At 53.1% G+C, this 13357-nt stretch overlaps 1 protein-coding gene across 1 annotated transcript in view; it reads right to left on the reverse strand.

Annotated features, from left to right (window-relative positions):
* Positions 1-7546: 7546 nt before the first annotated feature.
* The window catches only part of LOC135174179 (zinc finger and SCAN domain-containing protein 2-like), a 42211-nt gene continuing 36400 nt past the window's right edge, over positions 7547-13357 (reverse strand). Inside the window, exons 4-5 of the mRNA XM_064141408.1 lie at positions 11548-13106; positions 7547-7678 (exon numbers count right to left, since the gene is read on the reverse strand). Coding sequence (XP_063997478.1) covers positions 7629-7678; positions 11548-13106 — 1609 coding nt within the window. The 3' untranslated portion in view covers positions 7547-7628. The remainder of the gene's footprint in view (positions 7679-11547; positions 13107-13357) is intronic.

Genomic DNA, 13357 nt, shown 5'->3' on the forward strand with positions numbered 1-13357 from the left:
ACCTTCACAGGCGTGGCTGTGGTGAGTCTCTGCTGCAGGAGAAAGCATTTGCAGTTCATGGAGCTTGTAAAGCTGCCACATCCCACAGCCTCTGGGATCTCTCTGCTACAGAGGAGGAGGAGATGCTCCACATCAGAGCTTCCCATCTGCAGCATCGGGGCCGTAAGACTTGAAGGCTTCTTTCTGCTAGGGTGCTTTAAAGAGTGTGGAGCTGGCTGTGGTCTCCTTGTTTATCAGCACTGTCATCTTTGCCTACCTGAAGCCCCCTTCCATCTCCTCCAAGTTGCTGGATCTGGTGCTTGCAGTTCTGTACTCAGTGGTGCCTCCAGCAGTGAACCCTCTCATCTACAGCCTGAGGAACCAGGAGCTGAAGGCTGCCCTGAGCAAGCTGCTCACTGGATGCTTTCAGAAGCAATAAACTGTTTGTTCTCTTCTGCAGAGCAGCTCTGATGTCTCTCAGTGCACTCTGCCTTCTACATTCTTTTGGTGGTGGTGGTGGATTTCCACTTTACAATACTGTAATGCCCTTCCCAATCCACTCTTTGCTTTGTTTTCTGGCCAAGAGTTTGTGTAAGAGTTTCTGTGCTCTGCTTCTGGTTAAATAAAATAAAAGGACTTTCAGTAACAGTTTTCCCTGAGACCTTCCTGCAGGGCTCTGTGGAGGTTCAGGGACACTTCTGCTGTCTAGAGGTCCAGGAGGAGAAAGTGGTGCAGAGCAGCACCAGTGCTGCCAGAGAGAACCACCTGTTGGTCTTCATAGACTCTTTTCTTTCCACCTCCACACTCTCCTGATCCCTTGTCTGGGTCTAAGACTCGGAGGCTTGGTCACAGTTTTGCAGTGTGGCAGTCTGTGATCACAGGCAGGGGCAGGTCATGTTCCCGTGGACCTGGCCTGCACAAGAGCAGTTCCACAAGGGCAGGTGATCTGCCTGGGGCAGTGCCTGAAGGCTTAGGCCTTCTTCCAAAGTTTCTCTCAAGAGCATGCCAAATAAATTGTGCCACAGGTGAAAAGAGCAGAGAACAGCTACAGTGTGTGAGTGTGCACGGCAGTGTCCTCACACAGCCAGGCCTCCTGCAGGAGACCTGAAGAGCCAGCAGAGAAGGCTCTGGTTTGTGCCTGTGTTCACTGCACACTCTGGGGAAGCTGTCCCAGGGCAATCATTCTGGACGAGCTCCTCACAACCACCACTTCCAGCACCGACTCCCCATGGCATGGAGAGGTTCTTTGTCCCTCCATGGGGGCAAAAGGCAGCAGGTCAGCAGTGCCTGTTTGCACTGTGCAGATGAGATGCAAGCAGATGAGGTGAGGTGAACCTGAGTGAGCACAAACACCATCAGCTGTTCCTGGGGGTGCCAGGGCATTGGAGGTTTGAGGAGCCTCCCAGCCTCTGTCAGAGGCAGCAGAAGCCCAGGGAGGCTCTGACTGCTGCAGGGCAGGGCATGTGTGAATGATGGGGAAAGACTCTGTCTGAACATCTCCATAGAATCAACCAGGTTGGAGGAGACCTCCAAGATCATCCAATCCAACCTAGCACCCAGCCCTATCCAGTCAACCAGACCATGGCTCTAAGTGCCTCATCCAGGCTTTGCTTGAACACGTCCAGGGATGGCAACTCCACCACCTCCCTGGGCAGCCCATTCCAATGCCAATCACTCTCTGCCAGCAACTTCCTCTTAACATCCAGCCTGGACCTCCCCAGCACAACTCAAAACTGTGTCCCCTTGTTCTGTTGCTGCCTGCCTAGGAGAAGAGCCCAACCCCACCTGGCTACAGTCTCCCTTCAGGTAGTTGTAGACAGCAATGAGGTCTGTCCTGAGCCTCCTCTGCTGCAGGCTGCACACCCCCAGCTCCCTCAGCCTCTCCTCACAGGGCTTTGCTTCCGGACCCTCCCCAGCCTTGCTGCCATGCTCTGGCCACTTTCCAGTATCCCAACATCTCTCTTGAATTGAGTGGCCCAGAACTGGACACAATACTCAAGGTTTGGCCTGAGCAGTGCTGAGCACAGGGGCAGAAGAACCTCCCTCGTCCTGCTGGCCACACTGCTCCTGAGCCAGCCCAGGATGCCATTGGCTCTCTTGGCCACCTGGGCACACTGCTGGCTCATCTTCAGCTACTATCTACCAGCACCCCCAGGTCCCTCTCTGCCTGGCTGCTCTCAGCCACTCTGTCCCCACCCTGTAGTGCTACCTGGGGTTGTTGTGGCCAAATTGCAGAACCCTGCACTTGGCCTTCTTAAATCTCATCCCATTGGCCTCTGTCCACCCATCCAGCCTGTCTACATCCCTCTGCAGGGCTCTCCTACCTTCTAACAGCTCCACACCTGCTCCTAGCTTGGTGACATCTGCAAACGTACTGATGCTGGACTCAATCCCCTGCTCCAGATCGCCAGTAAAGATGTTGAACAGGACTGGGCCCAGCATCAATCCTTGGGGCACACCACTAGAGACAGCTGCCAACTGCATGTGGCACCATTCACCACCACTCTCTGGGCTCTGCCTTCCAGACAGTTCTTGACCCAGCACAGGGTGAATCTGTCCAAGCCAGGAGCTGCCAGCTTGGCCAGGAGCCTGTTGTGGCAGATAGTGCCAAAGGCTTTGCTGAAGTCCAGGTAGACTACATCCACAGCCTGCCCCACATTCATCAGGCAGGAACCTGATCATAAAAGGAGATCAGGTTGGTGAGAGAGGACCTGCCCTTCCTAAACCCATGCTGGCTGGGCCTGATCCCTTGGCCATACTGGAGGTGCTTTGTGATGGCACTCAAGATGACCTCTTCCATGCCCTTGCCTGGCACTGAGGTCAGGCTCACAGCTCTGTAGTTTTCTGGTTCCTCCTTCTGGCCCAGCTTCCAGTCCTTGAGGACCTCTCCAGTGAGCCAGGACTGCTGGGGCTTAAACACTGCAGAGAAGAGGCAGTCTAGAAGGTTTCTAGAGTGTGTGGGAGACAACTTCTTATCCCAGCTTGTTTGAGAAGAGCTACATGGCTGCCATAGATAATTTGACTATTTTGGACATCAGAAGTTGGAAAAGGCTTTAGCTATTATTTTATAGCATTTCTTTTTCTTAATAATAAAGCTGAGCCACAATAACTCACAGCTGGGCTGGCTGAAAAGCGTGGTCCAGCTGCTTGTCCTCTCGGGTTCTCTTTCAGAAGCCATAGGAGAGTCGTTTGGACCTACTGAATCTGCTTAAAAGGTGCTAATGGGTGAAGCCATCCTTCGGAGCAGAGCGCCAGGGGCTTCTTCTGTAGAATCTATCCAGGCAGGGGGGAGAACTCTCAGGCGGGCACGAACTTCCAGGCAGGGGTGAACTCTTAGGTGGGAACCCCAAGGCCGGAAGTCCCCCAATAGTTCTACCCTCCCTAGACAAAGAGCAGAGTTACCACTTCCTAGGCGCGAAGACCACAGCCAATCCCAGCCCGACTCTCAGGCAGGCACTGCACGGGCACCCCTCGTGCCGGAAGGGCCCCTTGCTCTACCCCCTTCATGCCTGCAGGGCAGGGGATGGAAGGAAACAAGTCTTTTTGCGCCTTTCCCTCTCCCATTCAAACCACAGAGGAAGAGGAATTTAGGGGTATACAGGACTCCAGGACACCCACTTTGCTTCCTAACCTCTTGGCTGAACCTCTATTCTTCCTTGGGACTGGGGTAAGGTTGAGAGGGGTAGGGGGAAGGTGCAGGGGTGGTTGAGAGCCCCTTCTGGGGACTCAGGTTTCTGGGAGGGGAGTTGTGTTTCTGGATTAGCTTTTACCTTGTATATTTCCATCTATAGCTGATTATACTGTAAATATCTGCTTGTATCTTGGGCCAGCTGTAAATATAAGCTTCATTCATATTTCCAGAGCTGGCTGAGTCTAGTCTGGGTGATTTCTAAATTGGGGGGGGGGAGGGGGGGGGCGGGGAACACCCAAACCATCACAGACCCGCATAGGCAAATTCTGAGAATATTCCCAGCCCCTATCAATCACTATCCAGAACTCATGGTAACTTAGGAACTTCAAGATCCATGACCAAAACAGCCATCCAAATGCCTGGATTATTAAAACTATTAGAACATCCTTTTTTTTTACTTCCAAATCTTGTCTAAAATAATGCTGTTCTATTGAGCCCCACGTTGGGCGCCAAATTAATTGTCTTGGTTCTAATTTACATTTCCAGAGACTCAGATAAATTTGATAGAACCAATAACATTTTTTTAAAGTGCCCTTCCCTCTTCCCCTTCTTTCCCAAAAGAAAGGGATTAGATGGAGAGAGAGAGAGAGAAGGAAGCACACCCAAATAAATGAATCTCACTCGATTTGGAGGTTAAAAATAAAAGTTTAACAATAACTTAAAAGAGGTATCTGAGGTAGGGAGGTTATAAAAGGTCAGGGAAGGAAAAGTAGCAAATACAAAATGTATAAATACAACCTGGTTGTGATGGTGATGGCTTTGTCCCCCTCGTGGGTGATGGCCACATGGTAGAACAAAGAGAACCCAGGAAACAGATGTTATAAAGGGAGTGCAGTGATGCAGAGTGATGCAGAGAGATGCAGAGAGATGCAGAGAGAAAGAAACAGGAAGTCTCCCTGCTTTTATAGGACAGGAAGGGGGAGTGGGAGAAGTCTGGCCTGCCAGGACCCCCTATAGTATAAGGTGTTTGTAAACATGTTGTGTAAGCCCCCACATGCTCAGCTCGTGCCTGCCTAGTGCTAGGCCCATGTGATTCCCATATTTGGGAGAATGCAGGCCTGTGGCTTTTGCCTATTATGGTAAGGTTTGGCTGACTGCCAACCTGATTGGTCATTCTAGTGGCCAAGGGGCCATTAATGTCGGCCCATATTCAATAAATAGGGGTACACAGATAAACAATGTGCTTGGACTCCCCTGCATAGCTCAGGCTCTCCTGATGTCTTGGACCCCGTACATTGCTTGCCTGCTTGCACACTCACTTGCAGAGCTCACTTAAGCCTGCCCATAGTCTCCCAAGCAGCTGTGCACACTTGCATGCCTGGTAAGCGCCACTGCCACTGATTAACCAGGAGCAGACTCCAATTGTCTGCATGTGATCAGCCTGCTAGCCAGTGTTACATCGTGCTGAGACAGCACAACATCCTGCTCCTGCACCTGAGGTCCTGTCTGCCAACAGTCTCTGGACAGAGCATCCACAAGAAGCCAGCAGGACAAAGTCAGAGACCATCATTTCCCCTGAAGCCGGGAAGAATCTCCTTTCCCCTCAAGCCAGGAGGATTCCAGCCCATGGGCAAAGCTCCCCTGAAGTTTGAACACTAGTAATAGGCTGTGATGTAGCCCTGGAGGGTGATTGATAACTAATAAGAGTTGTAAGTAAATGTTTTAATGCCTCTGTAATAATCTATTGCCTCTGCCATAGAGCAGAAAGAGTTTTCAGTCCACTCTGCTGGGCAAATAGCATATAGACCCCAAGCGGCATTAAGCCCCAGGGAAAACTCCTCTCTCTGTTTATAGTTTGAATGTTTGCTGGTTATTAATAAGTCACTGTAGATATTAATCCTAGAATGTTGCCATGACAGTGTAGAATCTTTTTAAAATTAATATACAGTGGTTGGGGGTGGCAAGAATTCAGAATATTGACTTTAATAAATATATATTTTATAGAATATTATCTCTCACCAAGTAATTTCTCCCCTCTGCCAGAATTGGTGTAGGCGGCAGAATATCCCTCCGCGACACCAGCCAACCACCAGCCAATTCCAGCGCAGGCTTCCACATGAGTCAGTACACGTCTGCCAAAGGTGCCTTTCGCTATTCCCCCTTCAAGCCCAGGGGCAGGAAAGCAGTTTTTTGGGCCTTCTTCCCCCATTCAAACCTCTGGAGATGAAGTGGGACAGTGAAGAAGGGACTTGAAGTGCCACACAACACCAGGTGCCCTTAAGAAAGCCACAGAGTTCTCCAGGAGGACCAGAGAGGTCCAGGAAGTGGACCCCAGATATTGTAATTTTGTTATTCAATAGCATAATGCTGCCATCAATTCATAAGTGGGCAGCAAAGTCACCCTAGTGATGGCTCAGCTTTACACCGAGCATGATGAAGATGGAGTGGAATCCCTTATTGGTCACTTTAGGGTCACCTGCCCTGTCTGCTCCTCCCTGCAAGTGCAGCTCCCCAAAGTGGGACACAGCATTGAGCAGAGGCCTTGGCCTGCACACCAAGCCTTGGCAGGAACTCTGCATATCAGCATTCTCACTGCCAGGAGCAGCCTCTGTCTGTGTAAACCTGTCCTGAGCTTCAGGAAGCACCAGCACAGAGCACAGCCTGAGCTGAGAAGTCAGATCCCTGAACAGAGCTGGTCCTGCTCCAGCTCAAACCAGGATTCCCCTCCTTGTTTGTCCTGAAGAATCTCAAAGGGTCACATAATCATACAATGATTTCGCTTGGAAGAGACCTTTAAAGCTCATGGAGACAAACCTGCTTGCAATGATCAGGGACATCTACAACCAGAGCAGGTTGCTCAAAGTCCCTTCCAGTCTCACCTGGCATGGTTCCAGGATGGAGCATCTGCCCCCTTCCTGGGCAACCTGGGCCAGGCTCTCACCGCCCTCAGTGCCAAACATTTCTTCTCTCTCTCCAGTCTGAATCTCCCTCTTTCAGTTCAAACCATCAGCCCTTGCTCTGTCACAACAGGCCCTGCTCAAAAGTCTGTCCCCAGCTCTCTCCTTGGCCCCTTTAAGCACTGCCAGGCCCCACTTCTGGTTTCCCCTTTTCCTATTGGTTCCCCACTTGATAGCTCTGGTCTGAACCCTACAGCCCAGGGACAAGGCACAGGAAGGTGCTGCCCTTCATTCCTCTTGCATTTGGCTGCCCTGAGGACACTCAGGTCTCCCTCTGCACCCAGGGAAATATTCCCCTGAAGTCGACGCCACTGAAGGCAGGAAGCAAAGGAATCATTTAAGTTGGAAAAGAGTCTTGAGACCATCACATGCCATGGCCTGAGGGTAGCATCCCCACGGTGACAGTTGCTGGCAATTCAGTCGTGCCTGGAGAGGCTGAAGCACAGCCCAGAGGATGAACACAAAGTTCCCAAAGCTGGGCCACACCTGGTAGGGGACAGGGGAACATCCAACCAGTGTCTGGTGCCCACAACCTGCCCTCCTGCTCTGTGATGGGGCTGAGCCAGAGAAGGCTGTGGGCTGAGGGACAGGAAGGCCTCTGGGCTCAGCATGGAGCTCTGAGATCCATGAACCCAGAATGATGAGCCCATGGGACAGGGAACTGCCACTCCTCCCAAAGTGGGGCAGAGGACCCAGGGGTCCCAGCTGCCTTTTCATGCTCACCTGCCCTCACCCCAAAACACCAGAGTGTTTCACCCCTCCCAAACACCTCATGCCCATGGCCTGGCACTGCTGCTGCCTGCATCTCCCAGCCTCATGGGAGCATGCTCCAGGGGAACCTCCTTTGGACAGAGGCCCCCAGGCATCTGGGCTCCCATCCCTTCCCTCAGCCAGTCTGCTCCTCACTGTGGTGCTGCAGAGAATGCAGGTGTTGGGGCCATGGCAGAGGAGGGGGCACATGGACAGGGACACTCAGAGCTTTGCTGAGGGAGTTTATTATCATGGCAGAGACATGGGCCAGGGCTCCCAGGGGATCAGGTGCGGTCATCCAGGGATGATCCTCATGCTGCTGGAGAGGCACAGGACAAGGATGTCACCAGCAGTTCCAGTCCTGAAAGAGAGAGACCCTCAGTGTCAGCTGGGGCATGAGAGGAGCCTTGTCCCCACTGTGTCTCTTTGCAGAGCCCAGGGGAAGGAGAAGGCAATTGGAGCCCTCAGTATACCCAGGAGAGGCTTTGGCTCTCCTGAGATCCAGATGTCACCAGAGCCCTGGGGCCCTCTTAAATCTCCCAGAGCCCTGCCCAGTCCTCACTGTGACTGTGGGGGTCTGTGTGGCACCAGAGCCCCTTGATGGCCCACACAGTGACCCTCTGGGTCTGTAGAGCCCCACTGAGCTCATGTAAAGGCACAGGGCCAGCTCTGTCCTGTGCATGCTGGGATAGAGATCAGGGACAGTGCCCTCTCTTTCCCTCTCCCATACCCAAGGTCTGCCCAGCCCAGAGGGCTCAGGGATCCCCAGGGCCCAGGATCCTTTGTGGGGCTAGAGATGAACTGGTGCTGCTCACCTAGACAGAGCAGCTTTAATGGCTTTGGCAGCCTCTAGCAGCTCTACCAGATCATCAAGCACAGGCAGCTGGGGAGAAAGGGAGGTTAGGGACAAGTCTGGCTGCACTGGCATGTACTGGGAGAATGGGGGAAGCAATGGAGTCCCTGGGGAAGTTGCCTCTGGGGTAGATAAGCTTGGATAGGGGTGCAGACAGAGCAGTGAGAGTCCTGGAAAGAGGCCCACCTGGTGTGTGGTTGTCTACTGGGGTATCCTCGGCTGTGCTGGGTTGTACTGGGATGGATGGGAATGTGGAGGGGGCCCTGGGGAATGGCTCCTCCCTGGGAAAGCACTGGGCTGCAGAGGAGTTCTCTGGAGTCACAGTGCCATGTACTGGGGTGTACTGGAGCACACTGGAATGCTATGGAGTGTTGCGGCCATCGGAAGCGAGGGTCTGGGGCCAGAAGAACTCATGCTACCTGCCTTGGCACTGTCCACTGCCCTGAGTTTGAGCATATTCACCTGTAGAGAGACATCATTGGACACTGGGATACCTCCAAGTCCCAGCAAGATATGGGAGGACCAAAATGCCCTCCAGTTCTCCCAACTGGATGCCCTCCAAGTCCACCTCACTGCTCAGATTCAAGTCAGACTTTTCCTCAGTATCATCCAGGAGTGCCTATGGAGGGAGAGCAAAGGGGTGAGCTGGAGTGGACCTCACTGGAGTTCCAGGTGGGGCATAACTGCCCTCGTGTTGGGAACTGGCTGGGAAATGGGAGGCACAAGCCCCTAGAAGCTTGTACAATCAAGCCTTGGATGTGAGGTCTGAGTATTGAAGCACAGTAAGCCTCAGCGCTGTGTGTGAAGAAGCTCAACGGAATTTGTCCTTGAGCCTTCTGATAGAGTTTCTGTGGGGCTGTGCACAAAGCAGGAGGGAACTGGGAGGAATATGCAAATTCCAATACTTAGGTGCACTAAAAATGCCTTTGCAGTAACTGCAGTTAGGGAAGATTATGCAGATTCAAACAGTTAGATGTGCCAAATGTTAAGGGAAAAGTATCACTTACATGCTGTGTACGTTTCACACTTCTCACCCTAATTGAAAAGTATCTGCTTTGGAATTGGAGTCTGATGCTCTCAATAAAGAATTGGAGCTTGCACAGCTAGCTCAAATTGAGTTGCCTCCAGGTCCTGTCCCCTCGGTCCCACCAGGCCAATGGCTTTCCTCTAGTCTGAAAGAGAATCTCTCTTCTGCTCCTCTCAGCCTCATTCCTCCAAGTTCTCAGGGATGAATCTTCATGAAGGGACCAAAGGTGGGGATGGATATAGGAAAAGCACCTCAGAGAGGATAGGGTTGAGGAGGGGGGTCCCAAAGACAGGGAACAGTGGGGAATTAGTGGATCCCAATGGACTGGGCTGGAGGCATTGAAGGGACAGGACTGTGGGATGCAAGAGAAGGGTAAAGGCATTCCAGATGAAAGGATATGGGGACTTCAAGAGAGGTGGGCAGTGGTAGCAGAAGGAAGAGGAGTGCAAAGGATAAAATCAAGGGGACTGAGATAGTGTTTGGAGTGGCCATGGCAGGAAGAGAATTTTGGACCACTGCTGCAATGGACAGGATGGAAGGCAAAGGGCTGAGGGGCAGAAATCTGTTGGAAGATCTGTAAATATTAACTGCACTCCAGAGCTGCATCCAGAGAGCTCTGCCTATATGCTTTAATACCTATGGATACTGGGGCTGCTGGACAGGAACAGCAGGGAAGGTACTGGGGAAGGAGCTGTCCTGCTCCCATTCTGGGGAACTCTGAGGCACTTCCATGAGGCTAACAGCATCTGTTTCCTTCAGCTGTGATGGCCTCACCACGATGCTTCATCTGCCCAGAGAGATGTGGCTGAGCTGGAAATGGTGCCAGGTCTGGACTCCCCTCTGTTCATCCCAAGCCCAGACACCTCCATCCCTAACAGACTGGCAGCACTCAGCTGAGACACACCTCCAAAGCAGCACAACCCCCATGACAGGGATGAAACAGAGCCTAGAGTGGAGGTCCTGGGCCTTTTCCCCACACTTAGTGCCATGGAATCCCATCTGAGATTCCCCTGAGACCCCTCCAAGACTGCCTATGGAACTCTCTGAGTTCTCCTCAACATACCTTTGAGATGCTCCCAAAGCTTCTCAAGATCCTCACATGAGCCCTCCCTGAACTAGCCACATGGCTGCAGCCCTGGCCCTGGGGAAGCAATGCCCCCAAAAGCAGCCTCTGGGGGAAGAAATGGCAAATGAAAAGGAGCAAAAGACAACACTTTATTAGAGTTGGGATTTTCATTATCACTGGGATGAGGTTCTCCTGTAACTTCTAGGAAACCCTAAGTGTTGGGGAGCAAACAGCCAACTCCCAGCCCAGCTGCAGCAGTGGCACCAGCTGTGGCAACTCAGCACTGTCATAGAATCATAGAATCAACCAGGTTGGAAGAGACCTCCAAGATCATCCAGTCCAACCTATCACCCAGCCCTATCCAATCAACTAGACCATGGCACTAAGTGCCTCATCCAGTCTCTTCTTGAACACCTCCAAGGACGGTGCCTCCACCATCTCCCTGGGCAGCCCATTCCAATGGGAAATCACTCTCTGTGAAGAACTTCCTCCTAACATCCAGCCTAGACTTCCCCTGGCACAACTCGAGACTGTGTCCCCTTGTTCTATTGCTGGTTGCCTGAGAGAAGAGGCCACCACCCACCTGGCTACAATGTCCCTTCAGGTAGTTGTAGACAGTAATGAGGTCTGCCTTGAGCCTCCTCTTCTCCAGGCTAAACAACCCCAGCTCCCTCAGCCTCTCCTCAAAGGGTTTGTGTTCCAGGCCTTTCACCAGCTCAGGTTTACCCTGAAAATGCTGTGAGCTTTGTATTTCTGTGTCACTTGGCGTGGGCTAGTCACGTGCATGAATTCGAATGTGCCGGGTGAGGTTGGACCTCTGAGTGTAGCTCTTGCCACAGCTGGCACAGGTGAAGGGCTTCTCACCAGTGTGCACTCGACGGTGATGGGTGAGAATAGATCTGTAGGTGAAGCTCTTACCACAGTCATCACAGACATGAGGCCTCTCACCTGTGTGCACACAGCAGTGCCGGGCTAAGATGAATCTGCGGGTGAAGCTCTTACCGCAGTCACCACAGACATGAGGCCTCTCACCAGTGTGTACTCGGTGGTGACTGGTGAGATGAGATCTGCGGGTGAAGCTCTTACCACAATCACCACAGACATGAGGCCTCTCACCAGTGTGTACTCGGTGGTGAAGGGTGAGATGAGATCTGCGGGTGAAGCTCTTACCACAGTCACCACAGATATGAGGCCTCTCACCAGTGTGCACATGGCGGTGCTGGGCTAAGGTGAACCTGCGGGCGAAGCTCTTACCACAGTCACCACAGACATGAGGCCTCTCACCTGTGTGCACACGGTGGTGATGGGCTAAGGTGAACCTGCAGGTGAAGCTCTTACCACAGTCACCACAGACATGAGGCCTCTCACCTGTGTGCACACGGCGGTGACGGGCTAAGGTGAACCTACAGGTGAAGCTCTTACCACAGTCACCACAGACATGAGACCGTTCACCAGTGTGCACATGGCGGTGCTGGGCTAAGTTGAACCTGCGGGTGAAGCTCTTGCCACAGTCAGCACACTGGAATGGCTTTTCCCTAGTTCTGGTTTGGTGGTTCTGGGTGAGACTGAATTTGGAGCTGCAGCCCTTGCCACAGTCAGCACAGCCATGTGGCCTCTCACCCCTGTGGGTCCGCCTGTGCTGCACCAAGGCTGAATGGTTGCTGAAGCTCTGCAGGCACTTTTTACAGCTGCTGGTGATGACCTCAGGATCTGGCAGCTTCTCCTCACTGCTGCACAGCCCATGGCCCTCAGAGAAGTGGTTGCAGAGCTGCTGGCTGCGGTCAGAGCTGCCACTGAGGCTCTTGCTGCTATCACTGCAGTTGCACAACCGCTCACTGGCGTGGACATGGCAGTGCTGGAGGAAGTGAGAGATGTGGCTGAAGGTCTTGTCACAGTTGGTGCAGGCAAACAGCTTCTTGCCAGTGTGCACACGCCAGTGGGCGATGAGGGTCTTGCTCCAACAGAAGCTCTTGCCACAGCCGGCACAGCGGTACGGCTTCTCACCGGTGTGGGCACGGCGGTGCCGGAACAGGTGGCAGCTGACGCTGAAGCTCTTGCCGCACTCGCTGCAGCTGAAGGGCTTCTCACCAGCATGGACCTGCCAGTGAGCAGTGAGCATCGAGTCCCCCTGGAAACTCTTGCCACAGTCACTGCAGGCATGAGGCCTCTCACCGGTGTGGACACGGCGGTGCTGGAGGAAACACAAGCTGTGCCGGAAGCTCTTGCTGCACTCGCTGCAGGCAAAGGGCTTCTTCCCGGTGTGGCTGTGCCAGTGGGCGATGAGGGTCAGGCTGCGAGTGAAGCTCTTGCTGCAGCCACCACAGGTGTACAGCTGCTTCCTGCTGTGGACCTTGTGGTGCTGGGTGAACATGGACCTGAGGCTGAAGCTGTGCCCACAGTCACCACAGACAAAGGGCTGGGCACTGGGATGGGGGCAGTGAGACTTCGCCGTCTCCAAGCTGGGTGGGAAGCTCTGCCCACACTTGGGGCACTGAGTTGGCTGCTCCAGTGGCACAGAGGGGGCAGATGTGGCTCTGCACTCCTCCTCTGTATCCTCCACCTCTTCTTCATCCTCCTCCTCCACTTCATTCTCCTCTTCTTCCACATCATCCTCTTCATCTTCCTCATACTCACTGTCATCCTCCTCCTCATGTAGTTCATCCTCCATGGCCTCCTGATCTATGTCTTCATTACCTTCTTCCTCAAGGCTGTGCTTTGGCTCCTCCAAATTATTGTTCAAATGATTCTCCTCCAGGATTTCATCTGTGCCCTTCTGGGCAGCCATGCTGCTGGGGGGGGGGGGCACCCCTGTGCCTTCAGGTAAGGACTTGGGACCCAAGTGCCTGAGAAGAGAAGAAAGGACACTGTGTGTGACTTCCTGCAATGGAGGAGTCAGATTCCCAGTTCCTGTGCTGAGTCCTCTGGATCTCATGTTACATACCCACCCCAACCCCCCTGCCCTGGACATGAAATTGACCCCAAACCACCTGGGGGGCAGGCAGCCAAGCCCCCAGATTCCCAGCACAACCAATGACTCTTAAAGCCCCAAGAGAGGTGAGATGTGGTGGGGAGGAGGACATGAAGGGGGTTGGGA

This window comes from Pogoniulus pusillus, unplaced genomic scaffold (assembly GCF_015220805.1).
Source record: "Pogoniulus pusillus isolate bPogPus1 unplaced genomic scaffold, bPogPus1.pri scaffold_50_arrow_ctg1, whole genome shotgun sequence".
In the NCBI taxonomy this organism is placed as follows: domain Eukaryota; kingdom Metazoa; phylum Chordata; class Aves; order Piciformes; family Lybiidae; genus Pogoniulus; species Pogoniulus pusillus.